The sequence below is a fragment of the Copidosoma floridanum genome, unplaced genomic scaffold (assembly GCF_036245765.1).
Source record: "Copidosoma floridanum isolate Cflo_tuat_1 unplaced genomic scaffold, Cflo_Japanese_pri ptg000007l, whole genome shotgun sequence".
NCBI classification, from domain to species: domain Eukaryota; kingdom Metazoa; phylum Arthropoda; class Insecta; order Hymenoptera; family Encyrtidae; genus Copidosoma; species Copidosoma floridanum.
The window spans coordinates 13,854,414-13,873,811 of NW_028321884.1; the positions used below are offsets into that span (position 1 = coordinate 13,854,414).

General features: G+C 31.4%; 2 protein-coding genes and 2 long non-coding RNA genes across 4 annotated transcripts in view; 2 read left to right on the forward strand and 2 right to left on the reverse strand.

Moving 5' to 3' along the window:
- LOC149375415 (uncharacterized) overlaps window positions 1-7,282 on the reverse strand; it is a 31,561-nt gene extending 24,279 nt beyond the window's left edge. Inside the window, exon 1 of the long non-coding RNA XR_016292842.1 lies at window positions 7,101-7,282. This is a non-coding gene — a long non-coding RNA (uncharacterized LOC149375415). The remainder of the gene's footprint in view (window positions 1-7,100) is intronic.
- LOC149375416 (uncharacterized) lies at window positions 172-3,556 on the forward strand. Its single transcript, XM_089589101.1, has 6 exons — window positions 172-385; window positions 454-655; window positions 713-942; window positions 1,436-1,896; window positions 2,443-2,818; window positions 2,899-3,556. The coding sequence occupies exons 1-6, from the start codon at window positions 315-317 to the stop codon at window positions 3,554-3,556; spliced, it is 1,998 nt and encodes a 665-aa protein (XP_089445227.1). The 5' UTR covers window positions 172-314.
- On the reverse strand, window positions 4,365-5,275 carry LOC149375417 (uncharacterized). The gene is made up of 2 exons (XR_016292851.1): window positions 5,137-5,275; window positions 4,365-4,608 (listed from the first exon to the last, which is right to left on the reverse strand). It is a non-coding gene; the product is annotated as an uncharacterized LOC149375417 (long non-coding RNA).
- A 2,390-nt stretch (window positions 7,283-9,672) lies between the features above and the next one.
- On the forward strand, window positions 9,673-15,584 carry LOC149375418 (collagenase-like). The gene is made up of 11 exons (XM_089588799.1): window positions 9,673-9,725; window positions 9,807-9,892; window positions 11,825-11,969; window positions 12,060-12,161; window positions 12,259-12,560; window positions 13,116-13,173; window positions 13,314-13,399; window positions 13,482-13,617; window positions 13,681-13,785; window positions 13,880-14,196; window positions 14,978-15,584. The coding sequence occupies exons 3-11, from the start codon at window positions 11,880-11,882 to the stop codon at window positions 14,994-14,996; spliced, it is 1,215 nt and encodes a 404-aa protein (XP_089444925.1). The 5' UTR covers window positions 9,673-9,725; window positions 9,807-9,892; window positions 11,825-11,879; the 3' UTR covers window positions 14,997-15,584.
- Window positions 15,585-19,398: the final 3,814 nt, after the last annotated feature.

Consider the following 19,398-nt stretch of genomic DNA (forward strand, 5'->3'; position numbering starts at 1 on the left):
AATAATTCTATTTGAAAAGAATACTTAAAAGTTGTGAGAAGAATACTTTACCATTTAAATCAGTAAAATTTTACTAAAAGTTGGCTATAATAAAAATTTGGGAAGATTAGAATACATTACTTAGAGTAGTTTTAAAAGTTCTTTTAGGTACAAAATTTCAGAGCACCCAACCAGAACAATGAAATTGCCGTGTTAAACATTGATTTATGAATCCTAGTGTCCTCTGAAAGTTGAGCCAACTCACTGCCAAATATTCACATAAGATCCAGTAATTTCGACAAATAAGTAAAAAAAATCTAACTGGAATAAACAGCATGAACAGGAAAGATCTTCACATAGCCGTTAGTTCCGGTGACCTTATAAGAACCCGTGAAATTCTTCGAAGGTAATGTTTATTGAGTAACGAATTAATACTCTTTATTTCTTTCTCACATTATTTTACCAATATTTTAGAGATTCGTCATGCATAAACGATTGGAACATTGACTTTAAGACACCTCTTCATTTGGTTTACGATTGTGTCGATCAATTTGATCCTGTACAAGCTGACGACAAGTTGTCGATGATTGAGCTATTAATTGATTATGGAGCAGATTTAAATTCACAAAATTTTAATTCTGAATCGATACTTCACTTTGCAGTCAGACAGCAGCAGGTATTATTTTTGTGAAGAAAATAGCCGGTCAAAATTTTAACCGTTTCAAATTCATAGGTCAATGGAATAAAGCTTTTACTCGAAAACAAAATTGACCCAAATATTCGAAACAAATTTGATAGTACAGCTTTGTGGTCTGCAATATGTATGGATCACGAACACATTGTAGAGCTATTGTTAAATTACAAAGCGGATCCCAACATGGATGATTTCTCTGCCGATACACCTTTACACTTTGCTATTTCATTTCTCAAGTGTAATTCTGCAAAGAAGCTCATACAATATGGGTATAAGATTTTTAAGCAAAGGAGGTATAGTTATTGTTATGGTAAAAGCTAGGTTGAAGTTAAGACTGAATGTCACTTGGTACAAAGTTTGCTGTGTCTTTAGTGTAATTTATTTTCATTTAATGGTATTTTCATTTATTTTAACAATTACAGTCAAATTTATCACATACTTTGCTATACGTTTGTGATAGTGAGACCATCCTCAATTTTTCTCCTCATCAAAACAGATGATAAATTTAAAGTAAATATTACAGAAAATGTGTTATTTGACCACGCATATCAAAGGAGACCCATGCATTTTGTTGGGGTGAAAAGTAAAAATTATTGCAAGAGTAAAAATTATAGCGGTTTTGAATGCAAATTAGTAGAGTTCATGACATACAGTCCCAATTTTCCTTTTGTTTTTACGATGACAATTACTGTAACTCTATTTCTACATAGAACTACTTTTGTCTAACTAATTTAGCATATTGATTGATTACAACTGTTCCAGTGCAAAGAGCAATAATATCTACGAAAGTCTATTAGAAGCATGTAATAACTCATGGGACCGATGGGACCAATCTCATCAACAATTGCTAAAGCAATTTATCAAGTTTATACTGAAACGTGCGGATGCAATAGACATTCACGGTAAATTTACTCTCAAAGCTTTACGATATCATTTAATATCCCAAGGACACAAAGAGAGTCACAGAAGACCCAAAAAATGCTTGCTCTCAGCAATACTAGACCAGCGAGGTATTTTTACCACTGATGAGATTGGTGACTCTGATCTACATCTTGCTGTTCGTCATATGAATGAAGAGGCGGTTAAAAATCTTCTCCAAAAAGGAGCTGATACAAGCGTGAAAAATTTCTTTGATGAGACACCATTGCATTTAATATTGAAAAAAGAGAGATTATCCAATGTGGAAGTATGCGACCAAATTGCTAGTCTGCTTATAAAAAATGGTAAATCATTGACTTTTAAAATAAGTAAAAAATGATTATTTTCATCCCAAGATCAGAAACTATGTTTTACATGACCAAGATGATAGAATAGCTTGAAAAAATACTTAAAAATACAGGATCGGATGATATCATTAATATGGCTAAGCTAAATAACCTAACTGCATTGATTCAGAGACATTAAATTAAATTTATTATCTTGATTCATAATAAATTTAAAAATGGGAGGACAACAAGCTATAAATTTAGAACCATAAAATTTTGATTAAAAAGTGTGACACTTTGATTTTACGGCAGGGCTTGGAAAAATATGGTACATGTTTTTTTTATTCCATATTTCTATGTTTCTCTTTAAGCCTGAAAACCAGATTTTCAGTTTCTCGAGTATCAAGTCAGACTGACATTACTGATTATTATTTTTAAGTGGTAATATTGTGTCTTACGGATAAATTACAAAATACTTTTTTTTAATATTACTGAATTTTGAAGACTTAGTATCCCCTACATATTTTAACTATCAAATTTAAGTTCTGCAAATTTTTTTTCTAGGAGCTGATTTGCGTGCCCAAAACTATGTCGGCGAGACTCCTTTTTTTTTAGCTGTGAAAAGAAATATAATTAAAATATTGCACCTTATGCTAGCCAAAATTGCAGGAGTTGATGAAATGACCCTCTCCTTAAACGTAAGATACCTTCCTGGCTTACATTTCCGAAACAATAACAATAGCCTTCACTTGAATGAACTAATAGTTGCCAGTAGCTTTGGTTGTGAGCAAGTTGTCAATTACACACTAGATATCGATCATGTTGACATGACAAGAAAAAATTGCTGTCGGGATATCAACAGTGCACTGTACGCAGCTGTCAACTCACACCAACATTACATCATCAGGATGCTTCTAGAGGCTGGCTTGAAGGCCAATAGGTTTGTTACCTCATTTACTGTAACAAAATTTTCACGGTAAACTTCTTTGATTTACTCATGAGTTAATATTTAATCCACAGTCAGTATCCAAGTATTATACCTCGTTTTTCGATTGATAAATATTGTGAAAACGATTTGAGAACAGTATGCTTATTTTGGGAGTTCACAGACGTCGTAACAATCAATCAAGCCATTTTGGACGCCTTTCGCCATACGATTCGATACCCAGAGAATGATAATAAATTCCAGAACTTATTGGTATTTTTTTATGCAATCTACGTACGATTAAAAAAGTTTAATAAGAAATTCATTCCTGCACAAGGATTATGTAAATTAAATACGGAATTGGCAGCGATCCTGCTGGATTGTAACAAAAAGCTAGATGAATGGAAGAAGATCAAAGCAGGAAAAATATCTGTCTTTGATATTATAACAATTTCATTAGACTCGTATGTCAAGTTATTAAATCGTAAAGAACACCTGAATGCTTGCAAGAAATTGCGTTCATTGCTTTACAAAAAAAAACGTCTCAAATATTATGACTACGTACTCGAAATTCGCATTGATCTGGCTATCAAGAAGAGGAATTTATTAAACGCAGCAGAAAATTGTTTGGACGAAGCTTTACAAAGTGTCTTGGCGTCTTTGGACTTTCAAATATTGCCTTATCATCTGAAGCAGAACATTTTTTCTTTTATTAGCATGAGAGAACTAAAGAAAATTGCGAAAACTAATTGAATTTATGTAAAGTACTAAACAGTACACAAGACTTTTCATTCCCTAAATATCAAAAAAATTTGTACTTAAATATTAGACAATTGCTTCAAACTATTTTTATAAGCTCACAAGGAATCCTTTTGATTAAACTGTCACTTGAAAAACAGTCATTAATTTATCTTTATCATCTTCTCCAAAAGACTTTTGATTCTCTTGTTAGTTAAATTATATTTGGTATTATGTCAACTTGAATATACTTTGTTTAATATTATATAAAATACTAATACAGATTGGGTCAGTGATGAAGCAAAATACTTAATTACAAAGTGAATAGGTTTTGAATAATATATAGAAACATTACTGTTAACAAAAATTGTAAATACTATAAAATAAATATTTACTACCATCTACCAGAAGGTGTCATTTACGGAAATAATAATATGACGTTTTATCATGAATGTTGGTTCAATGGTTTTGTGCATCTAATATATTATTAGCTACGTTGTCCTATTCAACATTTATCTACGTTAAAACATAAAAAAATGATATTATTGAAACTCAATGATGTGTTATTTAAGTATTAAGATACTTTTTTTTACCTTTATCACCAAAATGAAACCTAGAATAAATTACGTGTATTTTTTTTAAATATTACTCTCGAATTAGCAAACCACTAGGAGAAGAATTAATTGCTTATGTGGAATTTTGAATTATGTGTTACAACCATCAATAAAACTCATGCAGATGCTAACGTTTCAAGACTAAAGTTGCTTACTTTTCAATCGTTTTTTTTCATTTTATATTGAGGTAAATAATAATAAAGAAGATCATTAAACGGAAAATTTATTATAAAGTTACATTTTCTTAGTATAACTTCGTATGATTTAATTTTAACGTTAATCTTTTAAGCTTTTGTATAATTTTCTTTCTTTTATTTTCAGGTTTCAAGCAACCTCGTCTATTATCATTTTGTTTTTTATTGAGAAGACTTTTCTGTGCTTCTTTTTGCTTCAACTTCTTATCAGCCTTTATTCGTGCAGCTAGACGTTTACACAGATCTCTCAGCCTCTCATCTAAAAAAAATGACTGGCTATTGTAATAAAACTCGTTCATCGGAAAAATAGTTTATCTAACTATCCTATCAGCATTAATTGTGCAGAGAAAAACTCAAACATGATAAACTTGTTCATAGTAAAAGATGGTTGAGATCATAAGTCTGAATAATATTGAAAGTTTAATAAATAATTTATGACCAGAACTTTCTAAAGATAGTGTGCAATATCTTTTGCGGACGCCAACAATAATTTCAAAATAAAAATTTAATTAAAACTTTAAGATACTCAATGTTTTCCTCATAAGCTTTAAAAATTCATACTAAACGAATATTCTCTTAGGCAATACGTATTGCTCTTTGAACAATATGGTGTCACATGTAATTAACAATGAACTTTTCCCAATATAAAAACAAAACTTTTTCCATAAACTATACAAATCAACTTCAGTTTTTACTATGAACTATCGAAATATCATACTCAATCATTTATTATTAACAAACTACAATTGTTTTCTTCCTTTAAAGTATAAAACGTCTTTGCACTTACTTTTGCGTCTCAATTTGACGTGTAAGCTTAACTTTTGACGATCCATGGATTATATTACAAATTTGCTCATAAAAAGTAACAATTTATGAAGATTCTGGCCCCGTAGCAACAAGACGTGGCAATTTCCAATAGCAACTGAATTTTATTTCGTAGCCACTTCAATAGTCATATCGTAAAACTGAAGTTTGGAACGTGTCCGCACACACGTACAACGATAAACGGTGTTGATTAAAGTAATATGAAAATAATGATTTTGTAATGGTTAGCTTGATTTTGAAATAAAGGAATTTTTAAAAAGACTTAGCAACGAAACATGAAAAAGTAGTGATAATCTGCATGTTCATAAATTTTAAAACGCCTGCTATGTTGATTTATTGAAGGTATTACGACTTTTTCGCTGCATTTTCAATAATTAATATAATGTGTTTAGTAAACACGTAAATAAACCGTACTTTTGAATATCTGCTCGAAATTAACAAAAAAAAGCTGTAACTTTCAAGGCGTAGTTTTAACTTTTATCAAAGCCTATTATATACCTACTATATTCATATCTAAAAATAGAAGTTTACTCGACACATTTCGATGGTTGTGTAAAATGTCCAAATGAAACAAGGTTATTAATTAATGGAATAATCACTGCGTGTACACGTTCTATAAAATTTTTTTGATGGTTGAAATTCGAGTACTATGGTAATGTATGAGTGTGCAAACAATTTTTCTCGAAGTCTACGTTCATCATATGATTGTAATGATAAATATTCTACTCAATAAGTTAATCATAGTGATGTCTACGTCCTTATGTCAAAAGAACATGTGAACATGTACAAAAGTCTACTTAATAAACATAAGTAAAAACTCTACAGACGAAACGGATGAACTATAACGCAAGATATTGGAATAATCAATCCTAAGAAAATTACCTGGACTTACTTTTTATTACAAGGTCTGCTACAATATAAAGTATCGAGTGAGAAAACGAGATATAACGCAGATATAAAATAGTTGTTAATCTATATATTTTCAAACTGTATCTAGCTAAGGCTCCTCTTTTAAAAAAAAAAGATGATGACAATACAAAAAGTGCACTTAGCATTTTGTCGTTGTACTTTCTATTTGAAAAAGTAAATCTTTCTAAGTGAAGCCAAGTTAAAACGAGTCTAATTGATTGGCTTCATGGAAATAGTAATATCCTATTGTTTGACTTTAGTAAGTCTGCTAATACACTATCAGTTATCAGTATGGCACGTTGAGGTTCTTTTTCTAGTATTATTAAATTTAATTACACTTTTTTTTATATGATACAAGATACATAAATGCTTGACAAGATTGAAGGCTTGGAAACGTGGACTGTTAATTAAACCAAAACGAGGATAACTACTACATCTTATGACGAAAATAATGTTATCTTATAAATGGCAATTTTCAAACGAAAAAGTTAACTCTTAACTCAATAAATTGCATTTTCAATAATGTATCAACTTTATAATATCAAAATAAATCTTTGCCTTCTGTTTCGTGTATTTAAACGACAAACTGCTAATGTTGGTCAGTTTTATCACGCAATAGAATCAGCCTTGAAAATAATTTCAGGTATGCTTGTCTAACACACCTTTACTACAGAGTAACTAAACCATAGAAATATTTTAGTCATCAAATATACAATATTAGTGTCAAATAACTGCCCAATCCCAAATACCTACAAATAGTCTAGAAAGTGAGGTTATGATACTGACATAAATCAATCATACATTAACGGTCAAATTTCAAAAAGAGGAATAAAACTGGGACGCTTACAGCGTTGAACATTAACCAGAGTCAAACAATCGCTTGACGTAAAATCTAATAGTGGAGTGTGGATACATAAAACCAACATAAATCTCATGACGCATGGACAAGGGAAATCGTGCAAATATAAATTGGAATTACAATAGTAAGCGGGTCTAGCCACCCACCTGATTACTTACTTTTAATATTGCAGCTGCAAATCAATAAACTATGATGCTTTGGCTCGGAATTGGCAGCAGGGCGATTGTGATGTCAATGGAAACTGGTCAGGGAGTCACTGGCATTCACGTGCTTGCGTGGGTTCGAAATATATCGGACGATGATAACGTGTCTGACCGTTTGCTGAAGCTCTTTATGTACCTCATCTAGACAAGATATTTTATGTTTGTAAGGCGTACATATAATTTTTTTTTTTTTTGTACTTAAGCTTATACATTTTTCAACATACATACCTATTACCTTGATTTTGAAAGATATGTGGACACCAGTATAAAAACTTGAAGGTTATTTGTGGTTATTTGTTCAAAATTGAATAATGGGAAAAATGATAATCTGAATATCAGAATATTATTACCTGATGACGTGTAAGAACTTGTAGGATTACAAATAAAATTTCTTCAACTGACAGTATTAGTCTCGTACATTCGAAAAAAAAAAAAAAAATAAAACCTATCGCTCCCACATCGAACAGTAAAACATGTGCGCTCGCTGATAACGTTGCAGCAGTTCTGAAACGAAAAGAGTAAATTGAAATTTAACGGCTGATGGTACTTTCCAAATTCCTGTACATTGGAGTATGTTGGAATGAATGTGAATCGATATCACTTAACTAGACTAAAAGAAAAAAGTAATTTACAGTTTTAAAGTTTTTTTACTTAGTTAACCGTTGGATTTGTTTTTGAAAATGTACATGATTTGAGATACGTAAAGTCATATTCAATTTCGTACCTGTCACCAGTAATATAAATAATTTTCGTATGACTTGGAAAAATTATTAATAAAAAAAATCAGAAACTGTAAGTATTTTTTTTTTAAGTTTTTGCGCTTTACAGATTTTCTTAGTTCCCAACAGTCGGCACAGCATAACAAAAAAAATGTATGTAGTGGTCTTTAAATAAGTTGTATTCTTGTTCTAAAAGTATAAACATAATTCCGTAATAGTGAGTAAAAATATCATAATATAAGCTAGAAAAGTTCAAATTAAAAACGAACAAAAACGAGACTACAGGTTAACTTCATGATATTGACCATTACAGAAATCACTAGTTACTAAAAAACATTTGATAACATTCTTAATTACAAACGTTAAACCCCCTAATTATTTTATGCACCAAATGAGATCTTGTACAAACAATGATGGCGATATTATAAAAAGGTACCTTGACACTTTATTCAAAAAATTCTTAAAATAGCAATTGAATCGTGTATTGTATTAGAATACGAAGCAAGTACTAAACATACTTAAAAAATAAGGAATGATTCGATTTGTAAGAATTATTATTTTAAATATCTTTTTTAGTTATGGAATGTACAAAATTTCTCAGTTATGCTACATTTTTATAAATAAACCTCATGGCTTAAAACTAATGAGATTTAAGATTTGCCAGAGAAACGGTAATCAAAGAAAAAAACTGATTTTTACCTATCAAACGTTACTAAATTGAAAAATGGATGGTATAAATTTAGAATTGTGAAATCTTTATCTTACAATTAAAATGAGATGAAGTCACAAGCTTTAAGTTATCCAACTACAACTAAACAGAAAACTTTTCTGTCATTAAAATCTTTAAAAATTTTTGTAACGATACAATCTAATCTTATTAAATAAAAGAACTATATCATAGTCTCATTGTTTGGCCATCTTTTCCAAAAAAAAATTTTTAAGGCTCAGATTTTTCAACTCTTTAACGAAATCTTTATTTAATATAATTCTGAAAACAGTGGATCGTTCAAGTGTACTACTACCAGGACTGAACCATTTCCTTATGTTCCAGCTTCAGAATTAATGTTACAGCTTGTTAAAGAATGGAATGTTGTAGTAGTTTCTGATAAATAACAGCAAACTATTTGTCTTTGCTTAAAAATATCCCAAGCTGCGATATACTTTATCAAGCTATTATAAAAGCCCATTTGTTCGGAAAATTACTAACTCTTTTAGCCTCGTCTTATAACGAAAGTTTGAGCTTTGCCCAGATTCGTAAGTGCCCCCTCCTCTCATCTTTTCGAGAGCGAGTCGGCCTCCGAAATTCTCCGTTATTTTCCTTCTTCTTTCTCCTCTTATGCCTCTTTTGTCTTCTAGGGGAGTGGTCCTCACGGACCTGTCCCATGCGGGGAGGTTAGTTTTTAGTCGGTAGGCACACCGGGTGAATCCAACACTACCACCAGATTAGCTGGGGTTTCTATGAAGATTTTCCCCTCCCCGCTCCATCAAACAAAAAAAAAAAAAAAAAAAAAAAAAAAAAAATAACGAAAGTACTCTCCAACTACAAACTACTACATTAACATTAGCTTCAGTAGCTAAAGGCTCCCAGATTTTCCGTTTTCGGGAGTTCGCCGCATGCGGGTAGGGGGGCTCTCTCGCTCCAGCTAGGTGATTGATCACTGCGCATGCGGCGAACTCCCGAAAATCTGGGAGCCGAGATTTCGACTTTCATAAAAGCGCATGTGGTTAGGAATACCGTAACAATTAATTATCAGTTGTTAATATGAAGCAGTTTTTTTTATTATTTTGCCTCCTTTTGCAAATTTTCTTTGCACTTGCGACAAAAAAAGCTGTACACAATTCTAGAAAATATAAATACTATGTAAGTACTCGTTGCCGTTAATAACTTTGAAAAATTTTTTGAAAACTAACAAATCTTATGGATCAAATTGTGGCTACGTAGGCCCAACTATTTTACAGATATGAATTCAGGTGTTCAGCTATTCTCATTTCAGAAAAATTCTTACTCACCACGGCCACTTGCACGTGGTAAGTATATCATACCTATATTACACTGTAAGGTATATTTCGATTTTCGAGTTATAGTTTCAGCTGAGAATTACAGTAAACGACTTGAATGTCAAAAGCTTAAGGGCGAATTCAAAAAATAACTAAATGTCAATATAGCTCAGTAAGTAAAATACACCAAACATTAATTAGATACTTGAATAAATTTTTGTATTCTTAAATCTATAGTCTATGTATTCATATTAACGTCAAATAACAAAAATTAAAGTAAGTCAGGTAAAAACAATTAAAAGCAAATGTAGACTTCAAAATATTAATGAAACTTTTTTTATAAAAGCTATTGTGACAAGGTTGCTTAAGCTTACCTGAAATTCGAAACGTTATCTTATACATAATCTTAAAACCTATCTTACATCATCATCAATTTTTTTATACTTTTCTATTGTAACTTCATAATCTAAGCTAATTTAATCATCACGCACCTATACGTATCAATGTGTACAAGTAACTACTCTTTATAATGAAATAGAATATTTTTGATTTTTATAAAACACTCGGACAAAAAAAGATTTTTTTTCAAGTTTCCAGATGCTTCATTACAGAGATATTAAAAAATGCGTACAGATATAGTCATGACAAAATATGTGTACATATATATAGCAATGAGCAGACGATGCTCTAAATTACACTTTTTTTATCATGTCTTCTTAATAAGAAAATATCTTAATAAAATCCGCAGCAAACTTACATCTTTCTTATACTTAGTTAAAAACGTTATAACAACTAAATGTCACGAATGTTTTGTTAAGAACGTTGCCTACTTTTTTTTTTTTTTGTAGCTAACTACGTTATTGACATCGAGTCGATGGCTGGCAACCTCGCACATTAATTGTAATATATATATATATATAAATTATGTGTAATCTACATTAAAAGTTGTCTCTCTCAGCTTTTAGTGTATGCACCTACATATATATATATATATATATATATATATATATACATGTACTGTCTTTGTGTTTTTACGATGCCTAAATAAAAATATCACTGGAAAGTTAAGTAGATATGCTCCGAAAAGTAGGTACTTCATGGAATCAGACACATCCTTTGACTTCTTAAAAATACCGCAAAGTGACACTACAGCTCCGAGTTGTAGCTTTTGATGGCTGTAGATGCAACGTTGCCACATGTTTTTGATTTATGTTATTTTTATTATTCTGTCACAAATATTTCCGTAACATTAATTATAACAACAGTTGAAACTTTGCACAACTGTTTCTCACACTTCATTCTCTCTGCACCTCAAATTTTGTTGTCCTGTGTGATTTCCATCATACTTTTTAATCAAAAATTTACAGCTGTCTCATAAAAACACCTGTTAACCATTGCATTTTCATTGTCACATTTCTCAATAATTAGTATTATAACGTATAGTTGAAGAAAAACCTGTGTATTCTCGACGGTCTTAATATTCAGACACTCGATCTTCATCGACTTCTGTGATTATTTTCAATAAGAAAGCAAAGTCCTTAATATGTACAGTGATAATAGTCAGTTATAATACCACTTCAGGTAAAAAGTCTACTCTGGGAGAAACGACACTACATGTTATAAACTTGCTAAAAACTCATTAACATGTTATCAGCCCATTTACCCATGTAAGTTGACGAGTTTCTAGCCAGCTTATATAGTAATTTTCTACCAAGGTCGTTTACAAAATAAACCATGTCAAAGAGGCTCCCCTAAAACGTAGTTTTCTTTAAATATTTCGGAGCAGCTTCTTAGTCAAAACTCTGCACAGCGGTAAAATGCATATTTATTAACCATAAATTTTAATTTAATCCGTTCATAAAGTACTTTGATACATATGTCGAGCCTCGTTAAACATACATTTTGAGATTCTACAGAATTGTATAAATAGTCTCAGACGTTCTATAAATATTATATTTTTAGGCCGTATAAGCCCACCAGATATGAAGCTATCATTGGTGACGTAGCGTATGGTCTAATGTATGGTACCTCCCATAGGATCCAACAGATTTTCCCATACCCAAAATACGACAGTCAATTTTACAGACATAACATAGCTTTGCTACAGGTACAAATATTCCGTTCAATTTAATAAATACGGACATTAGAGGTTTACATGATTCTCGTCATTCTTATCATTATTTTTTTATTTTTACAGTTGAAATTTCCTGTCCAACAAGTACAACCTGTTGAGTTAGCAGCAAAATTACCAAGTGATGAGCACGGACAGTCTGTAACTATATTAGGTTTTTTTAACAAGGTAATTATAGTTTCAACGAAATTTAAATTTCATAATGCAATTTTAACAATCTCAGGCAAAAGTAAAATTAACATTTAAAAAAAAACATTATTTTCAGGATAGTAATCCGTACTATCCCTATTTAGTACTTGATGACGCAATAGTAGAACCATACACTGACTGCAGACTAAAATTAAAAAGGTATGGTGGTACAGTTCGACCGGAAGAATATTGCGTCAAAACAGAAGGGCACTACCCATGTGCCGAAGAAGGGGCTCCTTTACTAATGGATGGTAAACTCATAGCAATTGCAACATGTTTTGTTGGTGCGAATACATGTCGATCTACGGCTATTCCAAAGCCTTATCTCAACATATTTGAATACCGCAACTGGATCATCAAAACGACTAAGTTACCACGGTAAAAACCGAGATACCTATTATTTATGACCTTTAATTCTTACTCCTAAGTCGCTTTTTTAAGTACTGAGTCTCACGTTTCTGAAAAACTAATTACATAATCTTGTTCATTACAATCTCTACATTCATACTACTGTAAAAAAACATTGTGTTTTGATAAAATTACGATGGTAAATACATTTCTACTTTTGTGTAACATTGCATACATTAAAAGCTGTGGCCTACTCTTTATAAATGAAAACAAAAATTTCCTTGATAGGTTTGAGTCAGAGTAAAAATGAAAGTTCTATCTTACTGGGCTAATGGTACAACAAAAAGTGCAAAAATTGAAATCTACGCAATATGAAAATTTAGTCTTATTTAAAGAAATATCTATTTGCAACATCCTTTTGTTTTCAGATATTAACATAGCTTTAGTAAAAGCAGTTAGTATAACTTAGAATAAATAATTTAAGAACCAAAAGGCTTGTAAATTGTACTGTAAATATTCTAAAGATTGTTGATGAAATACATCTTTTACAATTAACAATAAGATTCATGAAAGAAATTTTTTCAGTGATACATTTCCATCCCTCAACCGAAAAACAGTAGCACAAGGGCAAGCTTCTTTCCATGTGAGTAACTAATGAAAATTTTGAGGTCTCCATAGTGCACCGCCATTACTACTGTAATAAAATGAATCGACGGTGGTAATAAAAGGGAACTAGTCATTTCGATGAACTGGAAATAAAAGTGTAAAGTAATGCTATTTCAGGTCCAAATTCTGGTTGATCGTAAGTTTATATGCTCAGGAGCAGCTGTAACACATGTATACGTTATTTCAACAGCTGAATGTTCTAAGTAAGTTCATTTTCATTATATGCTCAACATTTTATTCTTAATAAAAGTAAAATAATCTTTAAATTTATGTCGATTCTTGAAGATGGCCGAGAAACAGATACCTGATTCTTGCTGATGCGGTAGAAAAAGAAGCAGGATTAATTTATACCGTTGATAATATTATCATACATCTTGGATATGAGCCGATTTCTCGTAGAAATAATATAGCTTTGATAAAAGTACGCTCATGAAAAAATTATTGTCTTATTGTCACTTTAATGATTTTTTTTTTCCTCAATTAGCTGGCATTTCCAATCGCCGAACAGATACTGCCCATTCGATTAGCCAAATACACAGGAAAACATGAAATTTTGAGCCCTGTAACCATCTTTGGATTTGCACCAGAGGTAATTGAATACATATATCTAAATGTTCAATGAATTATCTTTGAATATTCATGTACATACTTAATAAAATAATAAAATCCATCTAATTCGTCAGGGAGATGTGACGCAAAATGACACACGTTTTCTACTATTCGACAATAATATAGTTATTACGGACCAAACGAGTTGCCATCGAAATTTAAGGAGAGACGGTCGCTACTTTAATTTCGAAATAATTTGTGTCAATACGCGCGATAGATATCCTTGTATGGCTTCTGGAAGTCCTTTGATATACAAAGATACGCTTTTTGCAATTTTTTCAACGTTCGAAGGTCAAAATTGGTGTCAACCAAGCATTAAAGAACTTCCTCTCTCATTTATCAGAACAGAACCATACTACGATTGGATCTACGAGAATAGTGATCTTAATCGGTAAGTTGTTAGACATTGTATGGTTTGAAATAAACAACTAATATGCAGAAATATACTAATTCTTATCTACATGATTGATAATGTGGGATTCATCAAACTAATTACTGATGACAATTATGGACATTGTCGAATTTGGACTGGTCAAAAGATAAATTTTGTTTGGACCCGAGAACGTCAGCCCAAAGAATCACTTTATCCAATTTTCTATTTAAGAATCATTTGTTTCAAATGCCCTACTAAGTCCAAATTTCTGTATTTAATGCACCCAGCTTCGGACCTATTGGAACCTACAGCTCCATACATTTGTGCTAGGCAAAACATTATGAATAGCAGTACGGATAGCTGGTTAAAAAGCAACGTTACTTGTTTTCGGTTTGAACAATAGCTGTAATCTTGCATATTTCGAATGCAAAATCATTGGAATATTGTCGCACGGAGCTATTTTTATACTACTACAGAACTAAAAAATAGCAACGAATACAGATGTTACTGTAAATTGGCTAATCCAGTTGTTCATAGTCTAGATTGATTTTGAGCCTAGGCTACAAGCAGAATAATTATTTCAAAATATAAAGATGTATTTATACATAGATTAGGAGACGATGTCTCAGCCCTGACTTAGCACATTTTTGTTCAGCCCAAATTCGACACTTCCCACAATTGTAAATCTCCACTTTTTTTTAAATGATCCATTTGAGGAGAAATTTTGTTTTACTGTTTGGTTTACGAACAAAAATGGATTCTTATGATTTTTAGTAAGTTTTCATTTTTTATTTTTTAGTTATAATCTTCAAGGATAATTGAATGAATTAGTCGAATGAAATTAACCAGTTTATGGTGCATATAATCTCCTACCAAAAAGTTTTTCGTCTGCAAAATAATTACCACTAAATGATAAAGGTAACACGGGTATCATCAATAAATGTAGATATAGATGTGATATCACCAATTTATGTTTGGATCCGTTATTATTAGTTTGTGAATCCTAAACGAAAAGGAAAATAAAGTGCAATGCGTTAACACTATTCAAGCATCTTCATCCACAAAGTTTTGTTCTTAGAAATTCTAAACAGGTGTTAAAAGAAAATTAGAACTCGTTAACAACGGTTAACTGAGAAATTAAAAAAAAATCTTTCAAAGCGTTCAGTTTCTTTAATTTACAACTATTACGATCTAATAGCGTAAAAATTTGTGCTGTGTAAGGCTTATGAAATAAAATTTGTAAAAGATCATCTTAAACAAAACGTGTCAACTGCAGACGTTAAGAAGTTACTGGTCATACGTGCATTGAGAATTGAAGTTGTCAGTTTCCGTATATGTTAATATTTCTGGAACAAAATTATAGCATTTACATTTTTTACATGCCTGCAGTTTCAAGATTTAAAAAAGAAGCGATAAAGATAATATTAAGATTGTATAAAAAAACAATTTTTTTTGATTTGTGTAATTTTTTGACAATAAAATATTATTTCAATTTAAAAAAAATTTTTTTCAATTGCTCCTTTTACATTTATAAAAATTTATCTCTAGTACTTTTGCCATCTTATTTTAAATACTTTCAGTCTTACACTTTTAGAGTTTTGGCGTTGTTTGAGAACGTCACGTTTACACATATTCCCGATCGGAAATTTCATCTAGGCTACCCACCTAAAAAATAGATGACAGAATTCTATATGAAATTATTTCGAGAAAGCCATACGGCATTCTACGCATAGAGATATAAGAATAAAGTGCGTTGAACCCCCACAACCCTGTCCTGAGCTGTGTCCCACAGTGTGAGAGAGAACGATGCAAAAATTCCTTGCATGTCTCTAGCTAACTCCTGTGATTGGAAAGAAACCCACAGAGAATCTTTACACCGGTCTCTCTCGCACCAATAAAAACATTGACAGACGGGGTTACGTGGGTTTAGTGCTCTCTGTTCTTTTATCTCTATAATTCCACGTGGTCTTACATATATGGCTTTACATAAGGAGTTCTGAATTGGTGATGCCATACGTAATACCGTATAGAAAAACGTATAAAATTACGAATTCAAAAAAACAAAAAAAAAAATTTGTCATCTAGAAATAACTGCAGAATACTTTGATCTACCATACTTTCAAGTTCCAAGTAAATTTGTTATTATTTGCATGAACTAGGCAACGTCCTTAAGGACGATCTAAATGATAAAACTATCATTGATGGAACTATCATTTTTGTACCAATGGGATTTGGAGGTCGTGTAAGTGATGTTTTGTTAAGTATTAGCAAGTAGGGAATTAAAAAAATTGTAAATTTCATTAAGCTTAAGGAAAATTTAATTTGTAGGACTACTATTTGTTGCATCATATACATCGTCAAAAGAAAAAGTTTTATAAAGTAAAAGTTACTCCAGTCTAAGAATCGATATTAAAAGAGTGGTAAGTTGGGTCAAAGAGTGTAAAGTTCTATCACGTTTTCTCATCTTTATCCTGAAGTTACTTTATTAAGTGATAATATTGTGTAAATAGTAGGAGGTTTAATAAACTTTCAAAGTGTAATCTATAAGAAGTCAACAAAAATTTATTTATAGTAAGGACTCAAAAATGTACATAAAAAATTTTTTTACAAAATGATTCTACAATGTTAATGACTAGATAAACTTTTTCCATGAAAAAAAAAAAAGAAAAAATAAATATTTATTTATATTTATTTTCACTGTGTCCTTTTCAAAACATTGTAAAAAATTTGGGAATAAATTACTATTCCAATATTTTTGACATCGTTTTATAAAAGCATTTGTAAAGTTGATGTCATAGTCCATCATTAATATTGTTTGGTTAACTCAATTCTAGGATCAGCAACACAAACCAAAACTTTCAATTGCTGTAGCTTTGATCTATATGTCTTAATTCCTGCTGTACATTTCAATTTAATACATCCCTTGGTTAGGTAATATTAAATAGTTTTATTAACCTTAAACTTACACTAATTTTTTTTGAAACTTTGATTGGGGTGTACCTAAATCACATCGTTCTTTTCGTCTTAACCAACAGAAATCAAGAATATGGCGGAGCCATTCAGCACAGGGTAAACGGATATGCCACTTATTGCTTTTACGCTGTTTAACTGGAGGTCAACTATACTTCGTGAACCGTGAAATGCAAATATTTGCGATTATTTATTGCAGAAGAATGCAAATCTCAACAACGTTCTATTTTCTAAATACAGTAGTAAATAGCTATAAAGCAAAAAAACTAATAAACAAAAGTATACATCCGTATCACAATGAGATGACCAACACAGAGTGATGCCACGAAAAAATAATTCAAAAAGAGGGTATATGCAGGCAGGACTACAAAATTGATGCTCCTTCCAAATTCTTTTTTTGCATTTCCACCGGTCACACTTTTTTCCCCGTCCACATGTACATGTGCGAACATACGCGCTCAGTCACTGCCAAAGCTGTAAAAATGAGTTTTAACAAAATACCGTAGACACATATATGTCATGGAAGCGCACAAAAGGCCGGGAAAAATCTATGAGCCCATAAAAGGCCTCGTTTTTTACTCTTCCTCTATATATAATGGGTGCATGCATGCACACGTGTACACATACCTGTCCTAGAACCTATTGCTGTGCCGTCCATCCAATGCTCGTCTGGCGTGGCTTTTGCATCATTGGTCCTGTAGACCCCGATACTATAACTTCTATCACGGTTGCGCTGGGGAGGGCTTGATGTTTTTTTTTTTTTTCAGCTAAACGAATTTTTTTTGCGAGAAAGGCTGAACTAGATGGAAATAAAATATCTTGGTATCAATAACACAGACCATTTCATTTTGCTCAATGGTATGAATATTTTCTTTTTGTTTCTTGGATGTAAAAACTTTAAATTTGTTTTTTTATAGTAATAGCTTTACATTTTTTCGTAATAAAATCAGTACAATCGAAAATGTCAATATATACCCATGTACTCTCAGACAAGAGGTTGAAAACGTAAGAGACAGAAATCTGAACCTTTCAAGAAATGTTACAAATGAAAAAAAAATAAACGTAGTTGGCTACCAAAACATTTAGAAACCAAAATAAAATTTTTAAGTAGGATTCCCATATAAAAAGTTTTGTTGTAAAACTACTAGATTTCAGGATTAAAAAAAAAAGATCAACTTGATTACCTACACAGAATTATACTGATAGTCTTACATTCACTGTTGGCTACTTAAATAAACACAAAAAAATTTACTAGTACCCAAACCAAGTGTAGACCTTCAGTGACTGAGCTACTAACCCTTTTAACTTTCATTCCGTACGAGTCTCACGAGATTTCATGCAATGCACAAAGCAAGCCATAACATACAGCTCCAGGGCACTCGCTGTGGTACAAGAAACTTTGGTACCGTCTTTTATAACACACTCGGACTCGAAGTAGAGCTTTTCAAGCTCTTCTCGGGCACACTTTCTGACAATGCACTCTTTGACGAAAAATTGGGCCTTCCATTAAGCCTGGAACTTCTTACGTGCAAAAGAAAAGGCAACTATATGCTTCCATTATTTGGGTGTCCTTTTGAGGAATTGAAATCATGTTTTTCTTGAAATGCTACGAAATGATGCATTGCACGGCTTTTTGTATCTCATACATATTTGACGACTACTCTCTGTGACTCTTGCATTATAAAAAAGAAATACAGTTTACAGATAAAAAAATTTGTCACAAACCATGGGTTTTTAACATCAAATATGTAGTTTATGGTAGATCCTATTAAGTAGAAAAAGTACAATCCATTGAAAACAAGTTGTGTAAGGTCATTAGAAAACCAAAATGTTACCTGGCAAAACATGGCAAATCACCTGTTGCCTCATAACCAATTTGATGTAAGTATGGAATGTAGTAATATATTGAGTGCAATTCAAAAAGCAGTAAAACGCTATTCTGAACTTAAAGTAATGCCTGAGAATTGGTATTAAGTAAAAGAGTATAACTAGTAAAATGTGTGTCGTCATTTTAAACAAAGCTAGGTAACAAAAATAAAATAGTGCATCATCTTGGTTTCAATAAACTCCTTGATATTGGTATCAAATAAAAAAAGGCATGACAATTTATGTACAAAACGATATATGACGTTATTCCAAAACCAAGATAATCGAGAAGATAATAGTTGTCATACACTAAGATATCACCTATTTCTTCATAACATCCTTGATGTAGAGATAAAAAATTTGATAAAAACGTACATGAAAAAA